The sequence below is a fragment of the Malania oleifera genome, chromosome 1, assembly GCF_029873635.1.
Source record: "Malania oleifera isolate guangnan ecotype guangnan chromosome 1, ASM2987363v1, whole genome shotgun sequence".
Classification (NCBI taxonomy): domain Eukaryota; kingdom Viridiplantae; phylum Streptophyta; class Magnoliopsida; order Santalales; family Ximeniaceae; genus Malania; species Malania oleifera.
Window position 1 is genome coordinate 10,747,498 of NC_080417.1, and position 23,673 is coordinate 10,771,170.

The following is a 23,673-nucleotide window of genomic DNA, read 5'->3' on the forward strand; positions in this document are numbered from 1 at the left end:
ATTTTTACAGATCCTTCGAGTAACCGGAACTAGCGTCCTGGTGTAGGGAGCGTAGTGGCCGGTGTACTGCATTTAACACTTGGGTTAGTGCTAGGACTATATTATGCTGGGTTGCCATTTTGAGATGTTTTTAGGCACCCGTTTGTACGTTTTGATAGAGTCTGTTTTGCTCTTATATAAACTCTGGTATGGTACTGCATATGAATATATAGAATGACCTTTTTCTGCTGCGTATATGATTGTATTTAGATGTTGGTTAGAGTGCTTGGGAACCCCATGGGGTCGAACCCTCATCCATTCTACTATATCTTTGGATGTTTTATTAGATACAGGGACAGGCTGGTTACATTTTCACACTTGAGTCCCATTTCAGGGTTTCGGGCGTGACACCTTGCGTAACTGAACTCCCGATCCCAATTTTGGTAATGCAGACCAATTCTGCCCTTAACTAGGTAGTAATTAAGTGTTCTAACCACACTAAAATGTTAGTGACGACTCTATTCATATTTTTTCCTAAAAATATAAAATAATTTTTTATATCGCCAACCCCAGGGCACACACGCTCCGAGACGTCGCGACATTATGGATAAGAAATCGTTAGCAGCAGTTTGGTTAGAACTGGAGAGCCGATACATGTCCAAGTCATTTACAAACAAGTTGTATCTTAAGCAAAAACTATATTGGCTTAAGATGGCAGAGGGTTCGAACCTGATTTAGCACATCAACGTATTCAATCAAATTATTAGTGATCTAAAGTGAGTTGATGTGAAGTTCGAGGAAGAAGACAAAGCATTGATGTTTCTTAATTCCCTACCTACGTCTCCTACGTATGAGAGTCTGGTTACGACTCTGACATAGGGGAAAGAAACCCTAGAGTTGGAGGATATCACGAGTGCATTGTTAGGGTTCCATCAGAGGAAGAAAGCCAACGATGAGAGTTTGCAAGGTGAAGGGTTTGTGGAGAAAGGTAATCAGGATCGTGGGAGAGACAAGTTTTAAAGCAGATTGAGTAATAATAAAACTCAGTCACAGTCAAGGAGGAGGAATGACGTTCGATGTTTTAAGTATAGGAAAATAGGGCACATAAAATTGGAGTGTTTGGAGTGGAAGAAGAGGAATGTAGAAACTCAAAAGGATTCGTAAAAATCTGCGAATGTAGTGAAAGAAGGAGACTCAAGGAGTAGTGATTGTGATATGCTTTTTGTTTCATCGGAATCAAACACCTAAAGAATTCTTTGATTCTAGATTCAAAATGTTTTTTTCACATGAAACATAACAAAGATTGGTTCACCACTTACATATTGGTGAGTTTTGGTTCCGTTCTGATGGGAAACGATGTTCTCTGCAAAGTTGTCAGAATGGGAATTATCAGAATCAAGATGTATGATGGCGTGGTAAGTAGGTTATGTAATGTAAAGCATGTACTTGATCTACGGAAGAATGTGATTTCATTGGACACTTTAGATTGTAACGGGTATAGTTACAAGTCTGAAAGTGGGACAATGAAGGTGTGTAAAGGCTTTTTGATGGTGATGAAGGGACAAAGGTTAGTAGGAAATTTCTATGCACTGCTGGGTAACACAATTATAGGTGGAGCTGCAACTAAAAATTCTAAATCAGATAATACCGTTTTGAGTAAAATAACCAGACACAAAATGGAGGGCATTCTCAACTACATTGTTTTGGATGTTTGGGGACCAGTGAGGGCAGCATCACGGGTTGGACATAGGTACTTCATGAGTTTATCACAAAAGGTATGGGGGTACTTCACGCTGTACAAGTTGGAGATGTTTGCCAGGATTAACTTGTGGCAAAGGTGAAAAACCAGACCAGAAGAGAGTTCCTCAGGTCAAACATTAGAATTGAGTATGTTGGTGTTCAAGGAGTTTTGTGAGTATGACAATTTGTATGTAGGGCTTACAAAGAACTTCTTGGTAAAGTCAACAAGTATGGCGTGTTTCTCGATTAACTGATCACCAAGGGTATCATTAGATGAGAGAATTGCAAGAGAGGTTTGGATAGGTTATGGGGCAAACTTCTCTATTTTAAGAGAGTTTGGAGGTCCAATCATGCACGTTTCTAGTGAGATAAGATCTAAGCTTGGTGCAATGTCCAGACGGCACATCTTTCTGAGGAATAAGAAAGATGGGTTCAAGTTGTTTGATCCAATGACAAACAGGGTGGTGATCAATGGAGACATAGTTTTTAATGTTAAAGCCATGGTGCAACGTACTTAGGTAGATGAAGAGAAACAAGTGCTTGAAAGATGTAGCAGCAACGAGCATGTTGTGTAGGTGGAGTTGAAGGCTTAGGGCAGAAGTGTAAGGAGCTTTAGCTCAGGAGACTAGCAGTATCAGAGCATAAACTGTAACAGGAAGGAGATTGTGATGCAGGTGGAGTTACAGACTCAGGGCAGAGATGACATCGTTCATATTGCAAGGAGTTCTAGCTCGGGAGATCAACAGGATCACAATGGGCCCAGGTGCACCATCAAGCCACCGCTCAAGTATGAGTTTAATGATCTGATGTCTTATGCATTCATTACTACCAGCAAACTTCCTACTATTTTTTAAGATGTGGCACATAGAAAATGGAAAAATAGATGGACGAGTGCTATGGTGGAGGAGATGGAGTTGTTGCATAAGAATCAGATGTGAGAGTTGGTGGAACTTTCTAGAAGGTAAGAGGGCGATAGGACGCAAGTGGGTAATTATTCTATTGTTTTATGTGAATGACATGCCAATTGCTGGGAAAATTTCTGACTAAGGTTAATTAGTCGGAAACTCTATTGAGAAAAGAATTTGACATGAAGGATTTGGGTGCGGCCAAGAGGTTTCTTGGGTTGGAGATTCGTAAGTATAAAGCTATAGGGAGATTGGGTTTATCTTAGGGTGGTTTTGTAGACATAACCGCGGGGAGATTGTGGTTATCTCAGGGTGGTACACCGGTGGTGAATCAATGTAAACCGTCTACTGCTTAGTACCCAAGAACGGTTGATGATGTTCAGGTCATATCAAAGGTCCCCTATGCCAGTGCAGTGGGGTGTTTTGGAAGGTAACAGAGTGATCCGTCAGTTGTGAGATTCGTGGATGCATACTACACAGGGGACTTGGATGACAGGAAGCCTGCAACAGGGTATGTTATGGGAGGGTCTATTTGTTGCAAGTCCAAGGTACAGTCTCAAGTTGCACTTTCAACAGCTGAGTCAGAGTACTTGGCAGTGGCTGAGACTGCCAAGGTAGCATTGTGGTTTAAAGGATTGTTCAAGGAGCAGGGTATATATTTAGTTAGGTGGAGCTTTTGTTACAACGGACAAGTTCAAGTGTCACTTGGACTTGGTTTATGTCTCCAGGTGCTAGACCAGAGGTGGTCCCAATCTACTGTCCCAAGTGGAGCAATGAGGTTATGCTTTCATATTTCTCTTAAGTGGTGAATATTCGCCAAGGTAGAGGTTGTTAGAGATGTAGCTTATATTTGAGCGAAACACATGTGCCGGGGAAACATAATGATGCAAAGAACAAGGAAAGAGGCTATAGAAGGAAAATCGTTGATGGTTAGCTGACAGTTTTTGTCGTCTGCAGGATTTAGCTCTCGGTATCTTTCCATCGACGGTTCAAAATTCATAACTTACGCCAAACAAAACCATCGACAATTTGCCTGAAACCGTCGATGGTTTTGTTTGGCGTAAGTTATGAATTTTGAATTGGGAGATCAGTAGATTGGGAGATTTTGAAGGATTTTCCTCTAGTTTTAGATGTAGTCTAAGTCTTTTGTACCCATAGGGTTAGTATTTAATCAATATTTGTAACCCTTGATGTAAGCTTAACAGAGATAGTGAAAATCAGCAGCTTGTTCCCGTGGACGTAGGCAAATTGCCGAACCACATAGTTTCTTGTATCGTGTGTTCTTATTGTTTGATTTTGTTCTCTTTGTGGTTGATTATTAATTTCTGTATATTCATCGTTGAGTGCTTGCATTACTTGTTCTGGATTGATTCAAGTTGCGAGGTTTCCACTGCGCATTCGAATCAACATGTAGAATTAAAATTTGTAGATTGATTCGGTATATTTTTATTTTTCTTTCTCACTTTCCTTGATAATCAAACATGTAAAAGTAGGATCCTTCTTATTTTATTTTCCTTTTCCTAATATTTTTCAAGTTCCAAATAGACCGGAAGACTAAGAATAAAATTTAAGAAAAAGAATCCATTCTATTAGAATACTTTGAGAAGTTATCTATAATATATTGTTAAATAGAGAACCTATTATGCATAGGTTACTATCATGAGCCAAGCTTGTTAGAGCATTATGTATGTTTGTGACTGCTTGTCTTGTTTTATTCATTGAATGTGACAATACCTTAGTGTAAAATGAGAGTATAATTCTTAGGTCAGTCTTATGTTTCCTAGTACCAAAGTTAGAATAGTGTAGAAAACTCTTTATGAGAAAGTAAATTTTTGTCAACCACTGTAAAATTCACTAGCATTTATAAATGTGTTTAGCCTTCTTGTCTCCCTCGCTAAATACACTTTGCCTACATAGGTGTTAAGAATGAATTGCATTCCTTTACTATTTACCTTGTGACTCTTATCTACTTGCTTATTTACTTAATGCTTTGGCTTAACTTTATATATTCAATGATTAAGAGTTTGCTCATGTGTTGAAATCAATGGATATCTTCAGTTGACTAGTTAAGCAAGAGTATTATTACTAGTGTTGCATGACCCTTCACAAGGTGAGATGTGTTCAGCCCGTGACAGTTAGACACACATCCGTTCTAACCCATTTTAGTGGAAGCACATGCTACTTGTTTACATCCATTAGTTTGTCAAGGATTCAACACAAACTTTTATGGAGATCAAAAGGTTGTTCATGTTTATGTCATTATGTTTGGAGACTCAAGAAAAATCCCTTTAACTTATGCTTTCTAAAAATCCCTTATCTCTAGCTATTCAAGATCCCATTTTCTTACCAACTCAAGACATGTCGATTGGATTTTACACATTACAAACAAGAATCAACAAGTATTTGTGCAAATACATATATTCCATCTAATTGAAAAACTACCAAAACTAGCTATATAAAGAACAAATTTAGATAGTTCTTTGTAGTTTCATAACCACTAGATCAACATGTTATTACCTCACGAGAAACTCCAAATGAAGTTCACTATAAGTCTTTGGGTATCTATCATAAGATTTATAGGTGCCATCTAATAGTAAAAAAGAATTAAAAAAATATCTACATATATATTTTCGGACTGCGGTTGGTTATATTTTTCTTTATCAAGAAATCGAAGAAGCCACACACCGGGTTTGTTAGGTTTACTTATTAGACGTGATCATATACTAGGATCACAAGTTGAAATATCTATGTGCGTCAAGATCTAGAGAAAGAAAATTTCTTGTATCAAATTCTACATAATAGAATACAGGGATATTCATGGCAAAATGAGTCAGTTTAGTTTTTCACAATAAAAATAATAAATGGATTTACTAGGAAATGATTTATTAATCGATTAATTGATGGACTATACACTTTGGATCAAGTACAAACTTTGGATAACAAGCCACTGTTCATCATTGGATTGCAGAAGTAATGTAAAAATTACTTCAATCCATTGGGATATGTATGCTACAAGTAAATACATGTCACAAGAAATTAATTCTAATTTTAGAATGGTTGATCCTTTAAATTCCTTAGAATGGTTGATCCTTTAAATTCCTTCCTGACTAATTTACCCATTCAAAGAAGCAATTAATGCAAAGGATTTTTTTTTTTTTATTAATTAAATATAAAATTTCTTGCTACACAGCCTGCAATGGGCTGTGGAAATTGTAGTACAAGTATCACATGTTGGATATCTCAAGTGCAGACATCAGGAAATCCCAAATAAACTGCAAATCTTGGTAAACGAAAGTACTTGAATACCTTTTCCTTTTTTTTTTTTTCAAAATTATTCTCTATATTAAAGGTATTTTAGTCTTCTAAATGATTACCACTTGTGTGAATAACATAAGACAACTATCATATTCAAATCCATAAAACTTAATTAACTAAAATAATATACTATTATTTATTTATTGACAAAAATCTTGTTATTAATGCATATGATCATTACATTAATTTATATTAAAAATAGTATTAATAACTATATTAAAAATTCTAATTTATTTAATATTAATTTAAATTATAGATTTTCTTTTAATTCACTCCAGAATTGAATTATATTTTATTAAAAATCAATAGAATATAATGAATAATAAAATAATATATGGTTAATTTTAATTAACAATTTAAGGGATAATTATGTTAACTATTATTTTAGTTAATATCTAAATATTTTTATTAAGTAAAAATAATATAATATTAATTTTTGATTAACAAGAATCTGCTTCTTAATTTACATTTATAACACATAATTATCATATTAATTTATTTTAAAATAATATTATTAATCAAATTAGTATTTTTAATTTTTAATATTAATTTAAATTAATAAATGATCACTGTTCTTCATTCCAAAATTGAATTACGTTTTATTAGTAGTTAATATATTATAATACATAATAAATTAGCATATGATTATCTTCTAATATGTTTTTTAAATTATAAAATAACCACAAAATTTTCTTATATTTATAAAATTGACCCTATCGAACAGTGCCACAGAGAGTGACCAAAAATTTATTTTAGATTACTCCTCAAAATTCACTTAAATAATTGTCAAAAAAGTAATTTTGGAAAAGCATTTTTTTTGAAGTTAAGTGTTTGTTGTAGGACACGCCAAATGTCACATTTTTGTGAAAGTATTTATCCTAAGTGATAAGCACTATAATCACTTAAATTTTTAAGTGCACAAACTGGGGCTAAGTTTAAGCATTTATAGGTGCCACTGCAGCAAAAAGGAGCTTATTTTTGTAAGACGAAAATAACTTCGTCAATTTTGAATGTAATTAAGCCTAAAGCACCACCACAAAGAGTTTACAACAATGAAGGTATCACACTTATGTACAAGTACAGTGGTACATTTACATTCCTCAACCTCTTTGGTTGGATGTCTATGTATCTAGTCTTCCTAAACTAAACTTAGCGAACCAACTTCCCCTTTCCTTGGTTAAAAAACAATTGGCTGAATCTGAGTTCACCTATAGGACAAAGATTCTAGATCATTACTACCTAATATTTACACATTTGACAGGAAAAATAGCCTAAAAAATGGGATGGGGCAGAAAGCAAGAAGTAATGAAAATACAAGGGCATTATACAAAATTGGTGGGGTGATATTTGAAGTCAGGGTTAGGGGAACTAAAGGAAATCGACCTCGAATATGATGGGCGAATTTGGGGCAAATCCAGTTGGTTCGAGGGTGCAGTGTGCTGGAAAACATGGTTAGAGCTGCGCATGGCAGAGCCTTGCTCCAATGGGCTGTATCCATATAGACCTGGCGCTGTTCCACCATGACACATCATTCCTTGCTGCAGGTCTTGGCTGCTACTCATTCCAACACAAGGACCTTCATGTAGATGTTGCCCCATAGTCATAGCATTATTCCATACGCCCTGAGTAAAAGTTTAACTGCAGATTAGAAGATGCAGAAAATAGAAAAACAAAGAATTGAAATGAACCTGATAACAGTTCTGAAGTTGAAAAAAACTAGATAAGCAAATAACATCTTGGTAACCTGCTCTTTATGCAGCGAATTTTCACAAAACCCCAATGGAGCAGGGCCCTCAATGAGAGATGCCTCGCTTGGGAAATAAACGCAAGGCCCAAAGGATTCCAACATTGATAGAAATAGGATATGCACTAGTGATTCTAAAAATTTTACATCATCCTAGGCTTTTATCATATAGATTTTCAAGGTGGGCTGGTTAAATAATGTCAATCTCAGCTGCATATAGGAGGCATTCTAGAAGTTACAGATTTTCCCTGAACCATTTGCTGATAAAAAGTTCAATAGCTCTTCAATGATTACCTGTAAGCAATTTCCAGACGTTCAAAAAGATATATATATCAGCATTCTAGGTTCCTAGAATGCCTTATGGTCAAATAGGTCTTGCTCAAAGCAGCTTAAGCATAACTTCTACAAAGAACCTGGAACCCAGGTCAAAAACAAAAGATGTTGCAGAAATACCTGCTGCTGCCGGCCAAAAGCAGTACTGAAAGACGAGGTTGTTATGCAGCCTTCACTACATGGAGAAGACTGGAATCTCCTCTCTGGATGAGAATTCAACGAATCCCGAGGATGGTTACCAGGAGTGCCAAACCATGAACTTGGCCTGCCACCAACCCAATGCTCATTACTCTTCCTCAGCCCCATGTAGGCTGATGGAGAGTGATCATGAGACATTAAGTAGTAGGAGCTGTGGTGCTCTTCCCTGCATAGTGTACGAGCCATGTCCCATTGTCCCTTCCAAAATGATCTGAAGTCCTGGTGCCGTTGGAAGATACAAGATGACTTGGAATAAGACTGCCCAATGCAAGGTAAACACCCAAAATGATTAAATCTTCCAGAAAGAAGATTTGGTGTCTGCATCCTCTCCAAGAAGCCCAGATGGGGTGTCATTGCCCAGTCTTCTATAGTTATTCCTTGCTTGGCAGCAAGCTCTAGTATCTGTTTCTCATCAAGGCCTAATCCCAAAAGCAAGTTCCAGAGGTTTATTTGTGCTTCCCGTTGGTTGTGAATTACTTGATCCCTCAGTGCCATTTCAAACTGAAGCTCAGTATTAGCCATTCCCTACATTAAATACACTAAAATTGTCAGGATTTAAAAATGAGTTCAGAGAACCAAAATCCTGTCAGATAATTAAGCTTTGTAGTCTTGAATGACTTGTAAATTGCCAGAATAAATATTTGGTCCTTGAAATTATCAGAAATAATTTTTCACTGAAGGGAACCAATATTAGCATTGTATTAAACAATTGGGGTAAAACATTTTGATTTGATGACACTGACATCACCAATAAAAGCATGAAGAGTTCTCACAAATTATGATTCAATTGAATGAGATCACTTGGTTATGATTGGGTTATGAACATTAGATTCTAAGATAACAAAATCAGATATTCTATTCTCGCAAGACTCAGAGAAGTGACATTATAACATGAGTAATCTGATATATATATACACAGATGTTGTTCTGCTAAATATATACTAACCAGGAGCCTGTATTGACTGAGAATGCGCAAGTAGGTTTTGTTGCCATTGTTACTAATGGCTTCCTCAATCATGTTTTGTAGCTGGCATCTTTGCTCCTCATTTTGTTCAATTTCCTACAACGAAATAAAATTGGTAAGAGTTAGGACATTTCCTCAATCTACACCTCCTCCCCTCAAAAAAGAAAGGACAAAAGACACAAACTTCCCTGAGGTTACACAAACACGGACCCCATCTATAGTTTCAAAAATCTCACAAATCTCACTTGATGTTTTGGCAAAAAGACTCAGACCTCCCCAAGTTTTCAAATATTGCACAAATCCTCTATGGACACTTATACTCCTCCCTAGGCTCGTCCTTTTCCCAAATATAAAGGGAGGTCTGTGCCTTTTTGCGAAACATTACGGGAGTTTCTTTAAAACCTTAGTAGAGATCCGCATCTTTTTCCCAAATTCTCAAAGGAGGTTCTTGGGATTTTTGAAACCTCAAGGGAGATCTCCATCTTTTTTCCAAAGCTTAGGCGAGGTGAGTATCTTTTACCCAAAAAAACCTAGTAGAAATAGCACCTTTTGGTAGCTAACACCAGCTTCATCATTGTCACGGATGTTATCAAGAATGATTTGCCGCCTTCCTCTTAAGGTCTGTACAACTGCTCCCTCTTTTTCAACAACCTGTGATAGAAATAAGGTTTGTCCTTGTATAAATTAACATTATCCTTGTTTATGTGGAGAGAAACAAAAAAAGAGTAACACCCAAATTGGGAACACAATAATCTTTTTTAACAAAATTACATTTAAAGCGGGCAACAAGCCTAGAGCCCAGGACCTCCTGATAACAAGCTCTGATACCATGTTTGATTACCACTTAACCTAAAAGCTTATGTTATTAGGTTGTGGGCCAACAATGTACATCAAGCCTTAACATAGGGGAAATCACAAGAAGGAAAATTTTGAGAGTGTAGAAAGGAAAAGGAGAGGCAAACCAGGCAGGTGAGGAATGAGAGGGGGGGTTTAGATATAGAAGGTCATCTCAGCTCCACTATCTTGTTTAATAATTGTAGTATTTAGTTAAAAGACCATCTAGAATGCATTTTGAGAAAATATATAAAGAAATGCACAGCATATCAGAACATGAGGAAACAAGGAACTGTAATTAATTCAAGGCCCCTTTATCCCAGATGTAGACCTGCAATTAATTCAAGCAATGAAAAATGCAAAAGAAAAAGGTACAAGCCAAGTAATATAAGCACAAGCCAACCTGTTGTTTAGCAATAGCATCATCAAGATGTTGCAGCTCAGTGCGGTTTTGAAGATTAGTTTCCTCGAGCTCAAATAAAGCCTTCTGCAGGTTAATCCGCTCCTGAACATTTTCACTGATTTCATGACTCAAAATATTCAACCAGGACAGTTCATCATCTGCTGCTTTTCCAGCAGGTTTGATACTGAGCTTTGATTCCTTCTCAGCTAATTCCTTTTTCAGCCGGCAAACCTCTATCTGCAAGAACAAATTATTAGTTACAGAGGAGAGCTACCTTTGACAGCACACAACGCAATCAGTTTAAACAGCTTACCTGAAGACTGTCAATCATCCGTTGGTAGTCTGACACATGAGTATCTACTGTGCCAATGTTTTTCTTAAATAGAAGTTAAAAAAAAGGCCATCAGTGTAAGCAAAGCACCTAGAAGGTGCAACAAAGAAATATCAAGGTTAAATCAATGTAACAGAACCTAATAAACACAACGTAGAGACAGGCACAAATCAAGATCTAAACATAGCTTGGTGTGCAGACAAGGCAGCATTAAATGCCTTCTTAGAATCCACAGAGTAAGAGGTGACTAGTGCTTTTAAGAGGTGATTTTATTTTTATCTCTCTCCATATCCCTCTTCCATACTCATTAGTGATGGGGTAAGTGCCTTGATGCCATACTTCTATCACTAATGCAGTCATAAATGGTAGAGAGAAAGTCTAATTCCACATCATGGAGAGTATTGCAGAACTATGTGTGTTTGGATCTCCAAAAGGTTTTCTACATTCTTGTTGAATAACAAACTGGCCAAAAGCATAACCCGGCTTTTTTACACCAAATTAGCTTACCACCCAATATATATACCAATTAACAGAGAATCAAGGATTATTAATTATAAGTTATGAACCAATAAAGAAGAAAAAACTAGCAAAATTTTTTACCTGAAATATAAATGCCAACGCAAATAAAATTATAGTTAATACATGGAGCCACATTCAGTCTTTTTTACAGCAGCCCTATGCATCTGAAGAATTCCCTTTTCTCTTTTTTTTTCAAAGAAGAAACCTCATATAAATATATGACTCTCACCTGAATATGTGTTTTAATTTCCTTTGCTCGGTCGGCATATTTCAAGGTATTTACAGTGTGATGATACTGATCATCCGCAGGTGATATTGCAGCAATCATGACAGTCTGAGAATTACCACTCAGACCATCTTTAAGAATACGTGTCAGTTTGCTGCAAGAGAATTGGCATCAGCAACATTGCTGAAGGAACTCAATACCACCACAATCAATAGTCACATACCTATTGCGGTAAGGGACATAAGCAAGACCCTTCTTCTGCCGCTTTCCGAGAGCATTGATGCAGTTTGCCAAAGCAAGAAGTGAACGGTTTATATTGGCTCCATCTCTTAGCTTTTGGCCTCCACTATTTGTCTCAGATGCTCGTTCACTGCACAATTAAATTCTTCAGATAGCACTCTCAAACGGAATATAAGATTGAACATGCAGGGAAAATGATTGATAATAAGTACATTGATGATGCACTTACCTCCCAGCAAGATCCACAAGAGCAAGTTTTCCTTTGATAATTTGATGTCGGTATTTGTTTTTCCGTTTTCTTTTTACATTAATCTCTAAAACTGCATGTGAACTGTTTGGACAAACCAATGAACAATATCTTGTGAAAAGGTGAAACCATGCATGGAAAGAATTTTTGCCAGTACAATTCCCCCTTTTTCCCCCGAAACCTGAATCGTAGAAGCCGCACTAGCGGCAAGTATTCCTTTCAGCAATTTGCAATTACCACATGGTGATTTTGCAGGTTCATGCACAAGTATTGCAAATCTTTTTCAAATAAAATCTTAGGTAACAATTAATCAGTGCTCAACATAAAAAATAGAATTTATACAGGTTACTCACCGTGATGATGTTGTGTTGGCTTCTGTACTTTCTGTTTTCCGCCTACTGTTCCCCAAATTCAGAAGTTCAAGAATCTTATCAGCTGAGTGAACCTGAATTAGGGAAAGAAAATAAGTATCCTAATCACACCTCAAAATTGATTAGTCCAAAAAAATGATACGCATTCATAACATAAAATGAAGAAAATAATGTTTTATTTCAAATAAAAATAAAACCAGATCTTGCAAAATGAAAATAAATAGAACTAAGTAAAAATTCATGTGCTACAAATCTATATTTAAATGTGAGGCCAAGTTTTATAAATTTTATCAACACAAGAAAAGGGAATCATGTAAAAAAAAGGGTTCACATTGCTAAAAGCACAGATTTTGAGCAACATGAAAAATGCTTAAACAATCCCCTATAACAACACCACCAAGAATCATATTGGCAGAGGCCTGCCATTATCATTAGGCCTATTCAGCATAGATTGAAGACATTATGATGCTGGAATTGGTGTATTATTCTTCTGTTATGTTGTGGCTTATTTGTAATTATGTGTTTTAGTTAACTGGAGGCAGTACAATCATAGTCTTAAATTTTCATAAAATTGTTGAAATTTTCACTTTCCACCACTGTCGAAACCAAAAAGGTGGTCAATTTCTATTGCAAAATTTCAGTCAAAATTTCCACAACTCAAAGAAATATATCAAAATCTCAAATTTTCAACATAGCTTTTCAAACTTTTGACTAAGGAACAAAATTTCTTTTGAAATTGAAAATTTAGGTTTCAAAACTCAAATTGAAATAATTCTCTTAATAAACATTTTTTTTTCTTATTGAAAATAAAATTATTACAAGAAGGTATGTTTTGAACTTCTATGCAAAATTGTACATAGATATTAGCTACAACCATAGTTATCAAATGGAGATTCTAATTGTGAATCGAAAATTCAATTTGGGGAATTGAGAACTGAGATCAAATTGAATCATAAGATTCAGTACAAATTTCTAAAATCAAATTTAAATGACAATATATTGATATATGAACAAGCAACAAAATAGTAAAATACATTTAAAATTTTGAGAATAAAAATCATATTTCATGTGTATGCTTTCCCTAAAAATGAATAGTTATGGAATGAATCAAGAAATATTAATGAAAAAAAAATGAACTTTATGATGTTGAGGGGAAGGAATCGAGAAAAAATAATATAAAATTTTTTGGTGTTTATCAATAATTAAAAAAAATAGTAATATTTCATGCATATTGTTTCTCGAAATTAAAAAGAAAAAAATAATTAACTAAAAAAATGATAATAATTGATCAAACTACCAAAAAAACCAACTTTTGGATAACACAACAAACCATGAGTACCACCTTAGCTGATGAGTGCTCTGCCCCTTCTTTTCAATGGCAGAACACTATACTCCTCCAAGAGAGGAGTGGTTTTGTAAAGGCAACATAGGACCTATAATAATCAAAAAAAAAAAAGTGTTCTGAACTAGTGGTCCATCAGGATATGTTAGGCCTAGAATCCTGCAAAGTTGATGGATTCAGATCAATTCATTAGATTCACAAAGCGAATCGATAGATTCGGCAACAATTTAGTTGTTTTTACATTTTCTAGTAAGATTTGCATTGATTTGGAATGCAATTGATACGATTCATATGAACCAAATCATGAATTGCTAGATTCTAACGACTACAGCTACAAAATCTATTAGACCTTTTATGTCTAAATTAGTTGTATTTGAATATTTTTAATATGATTAATGCATCCTGATACGTATCTTATTTATGATATGCTAGTTGTAAGTCTTGCATATAATGTCTATTAGCACTTTCTAAAGTTCCACAAAAATCCTGCAGTGTTTATGTGTAGTTTCCATCATTTTTAAGAACTGAATCAAAAATTGACATTCACATCGAAATTTCCTTGCTTTTGAAGCCTCAAAACTTTTTTCAAAATCAAAATTTAGAACTTTGTGTAGGGTATAAATATATTTGATAGTTGCATATTGGTTTTCATTTTTTGCAATTTTGAATTAAATTTTTCTGCAAGTACAGCCCCTTACCCCTCTCCTCCTTCTTACTTCTCCTTCCTCCCATCTCTTCTTCCTCTTTCTCTCTCTCAAATCCATTCAAACACATTAAACAAAACCTTAAATTTCCGAACCAAGAAAACCCTTATTTAACCCTTTCGAATTGCATGGTTGTCTAGTTTTATAGGATCTAATAGAGAAATCAAACTTAGTTACTTTTGGAAGACACTTTGGAATATGTGTGGCCCTAATTTAATGTTTCTTCTACTTCTCATCCCCAAACTAATAGTCAGATGAAGATTGTTAATCATGGTTTGGGTAATCTTCTTAGATGTGTTGTGGGAAAAAAATTGGAAAATAGGACTTGATACTACCTACTGTTGTGTATGCTTATAACAATTTTGTGAATACATCCATGGGTGCCTTTTTTCAGTTTGTATTTGGTAAAAAGTCCCATGCTCCCATTGACCTTGTCAATTTACCACCTAAATCCTAAACACGTATTTCAGAGCTTGCTGAGCGTTTTGCTTGTCACATTCATGAGTTGCATGCTAAGGTTAGGTGAAAAAGTTGCATAGTAGGGCTAGAGAATTAACGTGGGCGTTAGTGTCATGGTTCTCGTTAGTCCTGAACACTACCTAAAAAATCCTTTAAAAAGCTCCCCACCGTCCAGCATCATATGCATTGCATTCAACATCCTTTCAAACTTCAAACATTATGTCTAGAGGGAATTCATTTGGTAAATTAGTCCACTGTTTTTCACATATGATTTTTAAACTGCAAGAAATCTTTATAATGGAACTTGTACAGAAAATTTAGCCCACTCCAAATGAATGACTAGAATAACAATGTTTCATGATAGCCAAATACCATACTCTAAATTAATTAAAGTCAATGAAAAGAAATTGCATATTCAATATCAACCATGGGAAAAACAGCAGAGTAATTAAAAACGATGTGAAAAAAAAAGTGATTGATACAATTTTCATATGATGCCCAATTGCTCACTAGTAAATTGGCAGGAGCCTGGCTAATAGAAAACCCATAAGAATTGTCCTTGCGGTTTTATGGATATGATGTCCAATTGCTCACAAGTAAATTAACAGGGGCCTGGCTAATAGAAAAATCATAAGAATTGTCCTCGCTCTTTTTATGGATTATAGATCTGAAAATGATAAAATGATATTCCCACTGACAATTAGATTAATTGATCTAGGCAATTAATTTTAAGTAAAAAAATTTAGAAAGGGGCAATACAAACTATATAATTTATCCTTAAAATACATGCATTAAAAGCTGAAGTTCCAAATCTAAATGATTCCCCAAACCTCCACTTATTAACAAGGCGTGTGTTTACTTTCAATGCGCAAAAAAACTTGTTTGTATATCAAATACACAGATATATTTTCTACTCCAACCCTAAAGGTTCAGCATTTCCAGTTTAGTTGTTAAGTAAATCTAAAAAGCCAAATAGCCACCAAACCATTGCTTATTGGTAACATTTTCCCATGTTTGTGAAATGGCATACAGGTGGTTGTTATATCAGCTTCACTTGGACAGAGCTTTGAACGTTTGCACTATGTATGTAAAGCTCACATGAATGATAGAGAATATGATGCTTCAAATATATGAAGAAGAGGCAAACCTTGATACATCTCAGCCCAGCAACAACTATTCCCTGCTCTGGGTCCTCTCTAAGCTCCAGATGACCTGATGATTTCTCAAGCAAATCATAGATAACCTGAACACATTAAAAATCAGAAGTTACAATTTTCTTTGCTCCTCTTAAAAGAACATAAGCATTTCTATGTATTCAAATAGTATAACTTCGTATCAAATGGGAAGCCATACTTCATTGTAGACCTCAAGGTAGGAACAAGTAACTTCAAAGTCATCAGAGCTACTGTCCGTTTTGATAAGGTCAAAAATTGTATGCAGACTAAGAACCATAAGTCCAGGATCATCTTGGGTCCCAACCATTGTGTATGTTTTACCGCTGGAAATGCAGATTAATGATCAGATTCTATAATAAAAGATATCACTAACAAAGAACAGTAACATCATAACCTCAAATAAATATAGCCTAAACTTCAAAACAAATTCAAGGGAATATCATAAAAGATATTTCATTGTTAACAACGGAAACCAAATACAACCTTTTGCACTCCTTGAATTTGCAAAAGAAAAGATACCAAATTACCAATTCAAACCCCACAAAACAGATTACCATTTCAGGTTAGCAACAACATCCAGCACTACCATGAAGGTCACAGTGACCTTGTCTTGATTCCAAGCATACAAACTATGATCATGGATTTTTATGATCACTGCCAATTAAAAAATAAAATAAACAAAATTCTACATGAAACTGAACAGAAACCTTTAATTTCTCATTAATTTTATGATCTTATAATCCTTAATGTCATAAAAAGTTATGAATTTTTTACAAACAAGTAGAGTAGCTGCTCAAAACTTGTCTTACATATAGCAAGTCAACAATATTTAGTGAGCTATTTTTTTTCATTTCTACATCTGAATTAGCAAATTTGCAGAGAAATCAAAGCCTCTAATAAGAGCCCCAAAAGAAATATTTTACTCATTCAGTTTTTTTTCAAACTTCTTAACATGACCATGTGAAAATAAACATAGTGGATATAAAGATGAAAAAAGAAAAAGAAAAAGAAAAAATTCTACTGCAAATCAAAGTAGTAAACCCTTGACTATATTTCATATTTAGCAATAAACAAAAAGTAACACTAAGGATTAATATTGAGATGGCTAGATTTGAACACATAATAGAAGAACAAAAAAAATAAAAGGAAAAATAGGTGCCTTCAATTAGCATGGATCTTCAGAGAGTAGGGCATAAGAAGTCAGTAACATCAATATAATTCTTATTCTCCAGTACCTTCCTGTCGAGCCATATGCAAATATGGTTGCATTTAGACCTTGAACCACCCCAGCAATTGTAGAAGATATACTCTTCTCATAAACATCCTGGACATCCACATTAATGTGAGACTAATATTAATATGCACAGAATTTTTTCTTAAAAAATATTTAGTCACAATAACCAACTCCAAAGAAGCAACATATCTCTCATAACCACTTTATTTGTACACAGCCTTGGGTCCATACCGAGTATCTGAGAATGAGATGTAATAAAGAACTGAATACATACTATCAGCCAGTATAAACATCTCCAGATTTTAATTCATATCGACATACTGGAAGTGGGAGCATAATTTTTCAAAACTTTAAAACTTTAAACTAAGTTCATGTAAATGTTCCTACATCAGCTAGATCCTATCAACACCTTCATTTCTCAACAACAATGTAATATATGCACTTTAAAATGTTTGAAATACCCTTTTTTGGAAATGACATGACAAGATATGAGTACGTGATGTGTGTAAGCACATTTGTTGTTCAATATATACAGGTATGTCCAACAGGGAAATAAAGGAACCCATTCCTAATTCATTGCAGGATTCAGATAAGACATCAGATTTGATTTCTCTAAAAAATTGTGGAAACAGACTCCCTTATAACCTCCTGCTAAATTAATTTCCTCCGAACTTTCTTACAAAGAATGCTAGAAGCAGTTGCTCCACACGCTCTCCTTATATTCTCTCTTTATGATTGGACCACTTGGAATTATTTTAAAAACAATGTGTTACCTGTTTAACCCTTAATCATAATCTATGAGAAAACAAGCAAGTTTGCATTGGAATTCAAAATAGTTTGAAGTGGTTATCTCATATTACATCTCAATAACATGGCCAAGTGGCCCAATCACGAGAAGAGTGTACAAGGAGAGTGCATGGAGAAACTGTTGCAGCATTCGTCTACCATCTTAATATGTCCATGCATTACATATGCACTTGGTTGGATAATTCAAACCAAATCAAGTATCCACTCAGAAAATTCTATTTTATGCAAATAAAATTAGGGAAGAGATCAAGAAAAATTGGACCCTGTCCCCTATCCTAAATTACAAAATAGAAGAATCAAGCTGTCATACAACACACCCAACGCAAAATACATGCCACAGTACATACAATATAGCATATAATAAGGGAAACACAAAGTATCTTTTCACATTGCACCCATGAAAAGCATCGTACAAGCATACACAAGAGAAACCAGTGAGTGAAACTTGCAGAATGTAGTGCTTAAAGTTGCAAGAAATATTTTGAATATGGGTGACAGAGCAACTAAAAGAAGTGCAAAAAAAAAAAAAAAAAACAAAATCAAAAGCTTAAACAAAAACCAAAAAAAAAAAAAAAACAAAAATAAAGAAAATAGAGGATTCAATAGTCATCTAGAAGTACCATCCACAGTTCATCAAGTGACACTATAGAGCATTCATATATTTGTCTTCCTGAACGAGAACATGTCAGGGTATTTTGTTAGTTGTGATGTAAAGTTCTAATGTTTAGAGCCTTTCACTCCTAAAAACTAGTGTGGTAGATAAACTTTTTAGATCTGACCACCCACTCCATTGCTCCTATACTTGGGTGGAACCATGCAGTCCATGAACATGCATTATTTATCCTAAATTAGTTCATGACAGCCATCTCAACATAAAGGACCTCTATTTCATTTTTTAACCAATAATATGAACAAAAATTCAGGTCCTTATGTCAAGCCAATGGAGCAAAATTTCAAGATCTGATAAACCTCAATCTGTGAAATGTATAAATCAAAACACCACAAGGCAAAAGCTTCAAGAAAGAAAATAGATGCTGCATACCAAATTTGTACAATCAGGACCAAATGCATAATCAAATCGGTACTTCTTCTCTTTTGTTCGATTTTGTATGCGATCAAGGTAGTCCTTTGACAGGTCAGGATCCAATACAAGGACCTCCTGCAAATTCAATTGAGACACTGAATAAATGATCTTTTCTCTGCAACAGTATTACATACATATATCCTTCATATAATTCCAGGACAGAAGTAGCAAAATAAAAATCAGCAAACACCTTATTGTCATTCACACGAACAATATCTCGACTTCTTTGCCATTCTCTCCCTGTTAATGGCCTACATTTGACGGCAACCTGTGGGAAAAAAGAGTCATCAGTCTACACTAAGCAGATACCACCACCCCAACAAAAATTTAAAACAATAATAATAAAACCCCAAAAAATTGAACCACTAAAACAACTAACCGTAAGGGTTGTAGTTTTCCTCGTAGCCGGAGCTCTAATGGTTGGCATTGTTGATCAACATCCGCTTCACAAGTCACCCACTTAACCACAAATTGAATCAATATTAACCTTCCCTTCACGAGCCTAAACCTACATTTCAAAATTCCCGTTCGGAAAAATTTTCTTTCACCAATGCAGAACCCTAATTCGCATTCCCATACAAAAATTCCCCCCGGCAGTGCCCTCCTAATTCCCAAAAATACCTCAATACAAAAAAGGAACGTGTAAAATCCTAACATTCATGAAGAAAGCACCACACTCCAACGCAATGCCAAAATAACCTTTGTCCTGATCCAAACAAACTACAAACACTAGCAAAACCCTAAACCTAAACGCAAATCCTTAGAATAAAAAAACACAACAAATCCTCAGCGCTCTGCCGCAATAAATTCAAAACAAACCAAAAACGTCCCCCACCGAACATTCGCGTCCGAGGATCACAGAATACGATATGGAAACGCACTTCTCGGCGTTTCAGGAAAGAAACACTGCCGTTAATCCCGGCGACAACCAGCCATTTCCAGCGTGGAACATTTTCAGGCGTTACATGGAGATTTCCAGGGAAAGACCAACCCAGGAAAGTGATGAGAAACGAGGAATCGCGGCAGAGGAAGGAAAATGGGAAGGACTGGGAGAGACCGAGAGAGGGTAGGGTTAAATGCAGGATAGTTGACGGCGGGTTGTAGTTGTAAATCGCAATAGCATTTCACGCGGGTAACCGAAGGACACGACGACGAGGGAGGGAAAATGGCCGTACAGAAGACAGGAGCTGGAGGTCGAGGAGGTGATCGTGACCGTTGGTTTCGTTTTGTCTCGAGATGAGGAAGCGGAATGTATTTTGATTTTCGTTATTATTTCTTTATTTTTTTTTCTTTGTTTGATAGTTAAGAATTAACTCTAAAATTGAAATGATTAATTTCTATTTCTAGATTCATTTTTTATTAAGACAACTTCAATTTCAATTTTATATCGAACCAAATATGATGAATGTGACATTCCGCTTCCGATTTCAATGAATTCTGATTCCAATTTTAAGTGTAAACCAAGCATTACCTTTTTTTTTTTTTATTACATAGAAAGTCCAGTCACCAACGAGTCCTTCAGACTTCCTGGTGCGGCACCAAACCTACAGATTAGCGTCTTCTATCCTCAGGTTTCGCTGATCAAGGTAAAGTCCGGATGCGGACACAACTTTTGTGCATCCACATTTCCATTATCATTCACAGTCCTCACTGACTCACAAAGAACTATCACCATCCACAGTCCCTGCTGGCTCATAAAGCAAACCCTCACCATCCACAGTTTCCACTGACTCACAGAGTAAACTCTTACCATCCACAAGTACCGCTGGTTCTGTGAGTATATCTACCTAAAATTGAACTCCTGATACTCCTTCTTACTTGCTGATATCTTTCCACTGCGTCATCCCGTCGGGGTGCATTACCTTATTTCTTATAGAATGATACTCACACTTCAAAAATATTCTAATGATCATTTTTATTTTTATTTGAATAGTTAATTAATATTTGTCATTTCTTTTTTCTTTATTATTTTTTTTACATGTAATGTAAAATTTGAGGATAAAATTTAAAGAGAATAGATAAAGTTGTTATTTAATTATTAAAAAAAATAGAGAATGTCAATGCTAATTTTTGTACTATCAGTATACCATTGACATTTCACATTTATTTTTTTATGTATTAAATTATATTTTTGCCTCTTAATTTTATAAGAAATTGATAAGTTTCTCTTTCTCTTTTTACTTTTACACTTGAAATAAAAATTTAAATGATACAATTATCATTTTATATATAATCAAATAAATGTGACGTGCTATAGCATGTTAATAGCACTTTCATTTTTTTATTTTATTTTATAAATTGACGTGATTTATAGATAATATTATTCATTACAGGTATATTTATTTTAATAGCTATAAAATTTTCATATCTTTAATTAAAAAAATGTTAATATATTTTTGCATACTTAAGATTGAATAAAAAATGTTTTCCACTAATTTCTAAATAAAAGATATAATGGTGAATTCTTAAGTTGTTTTGTATAAATATATGAATTCTTTATTTATTTTTTTTAAAAAAGATTGTGTAGCATCAAATAAGAATAAATACATCGTCCAAAGTTATTTATCATCAATCAAAAGATCATGCAAGATCTTATTATTTATTATTTTCTTAGTTAATTTGTCTCATTCACTTTGTAAAGAAATTTTGTAATAAATGCATTTTCTTATTTTCCTTGGTAATTAAAAAATAATTGAATATATATACATATATATATATATATATAAAGTAAAATATTAAGTGGTTTGCATAAGTTTATTCCTTTTAAAAATTTTAAAATACTAAAAAAATATTTATTTTTTAGAAGTTAAGATAAAAGTCGATGACTTTGTTTTTGTGTGTGCCGAGTTTAGTATATGTATGTATATTATTTATAATTTTAATATTTGAAAATTCTTGTAATCTTAGCACGCAAAAGATCAAATATATGATTTTAGACAAAGAGTTAATTAATTTTTTTTTTTATTTTAAGAAGTAAATACTTCTCTTTAAAATATGATTTAATTCGTGATCTTCTTCCTTGCTAAGAATCTATTGTGATATAACAAAAATTTCGTAATTAATTAACACTTAATCAAACTCATAACTGCCACCTTTTTACTAACTACCATTCTATTTTTGAACTGGAAAAGACATCGAAGATCTTAAAAAAGAATATAGATTGCATTAGTAATATCTTGAAGTGGATTATGGAGACAATGTAGCAAGCTTTTTGACATTTGGCGGAGAAAATTTAACACCAAATAATACTTTTGATTTTTATAGGATAATACGACTATGATAAATGATTGGGGTCCACCGATGCATGTATTTTAAAAATATTATCCATAATCATCGCACAGTTAATTACCAATTGCATTGAGATTTTAAGATACGGATTTTATTGAAAAATTTGAAAAAAAAAAAAATACAGATTTCGTATTCTTTCTCACCCGTCACAAGTTTTGAATTTAAAAATATTAATTGAATAAATTGCAAAGTTTAGACACGGAAATGTCTCATATGAGACAATCAACAAAAAAAATATACATAATAAAAATAAAAATAAAAATAAAATTATTATTTTTAAAAAATCTACAAAGCTCACTTGGCGTCATTTTATTGGATGATACCACTGGCAAACCCACATATAACCTAGTGAAATTTTGAAAAAGTAAAGGAAGGTTTTTTAAAAATCAAGAAGATGCTCCAATAAAAATATTCATCCGTCCTCATTCTCAAAGACAACAAACATGAAAGATAAGAACTTTACAAGAAATATAATTATTTAAAATAATTATTTTTAGCGTTAACTGAGAATGTGTGTACTTTTTAGTCATTTGTGATGAAAAATATAAATATTTTACAACTTAGACCCGTGATAATGAGTTCACGTAACAGGTGAACAGTGGGTGCAAATGTGTTACAGTGTGAGAGCCTTGCTAGGGGTGTATTTGAATCAAGTTAATATAGTCAAATATTTGAACTCGATTCAAACTCAATCAATTTCATAATTGTTAGACTCGAACTTGATTTGAGTATAAGTTAAAACTCGAACTCTATTTGATTATAAATTAATATTAAATGTATATATAAATATATAAAATAAAAATAATAAAATTTAAAAAATCGATTAGACTTGAAACTTGACTCAAATAATATCATTGAGATGAACTCGATCCGTTAAAATACTCAAGTAGTTCGAGCTTGACTTAAACTCGAATGAAAATGAGTCGAGTCAAGTTGAGTAGGATGCAGTTACATTTCTAGCCATTCAGCATTTCCCTATTTTTACGGGATAAAGATTTCTACCAACTAAAGTTTTTATGTTGCATGCTATCATACTGGTAGCTCTAATTAATGAATGAACCAGCTGCACCCCGCCCGTGATCATTGGCAAGGTGTCAGTCTCAACTTTTATGAAGTTCAACCATTTCATGCATGCGCTAGCTTCCTCCTTCACCAATAAAATGTCAAAAAGCAAATGGTTAGTCAAATAGCTGGAGCCATGAATATGTTCCCTTAAAAGAACTTTTGCAAA

The 23,673-nt window shown here is 34.2% G+C and overlaps 1 protein-coding gene across 1 annotated transcript; it reads right to left on the reverse strand.

Annotated features, from left to right (window-relative positions):
* Positions 1-6,914: 6,914 nt before the first annotated feature.
* Positions 6,915-20,350, reverse strand: LOC131152417 (kinesin-like protein KIN-8B). Its single transcript, XM_058104287.1, has 16 exons — positions 19,534-20,350; positions 19,345-19,422; positions 19,113-19,229; positions 17,265-17,353; positions 16,208-16,352; positions 16,002-16,097; positions 12,332-12,423; positions 11,961-12,062; positions 11,715-11,861; positions 11,495-11,645; positions 10,729-10,791; positions 10,416-10,652; positions 9,725-9,829; positions 9,161-9,274; positions 8,137-8,739; positions 6,915-7,561 (listed from the first exon to the last, which is right to left on the reverse strand). The coding sequence occupies exons 1-16, from the start codon at positions 19,579-19,581 to the stop codon at positions 7,262-7,264; spliced, it is 2,487 nt and encodes an 828-aa protein (XP_057960270.1). The 5' UTR covers positions 19,582-20,350; the 3' UTR covers positions 6,915-7,261.
* Positions 20,351-23,673: the final 3,323 nt, after the last annotated feature.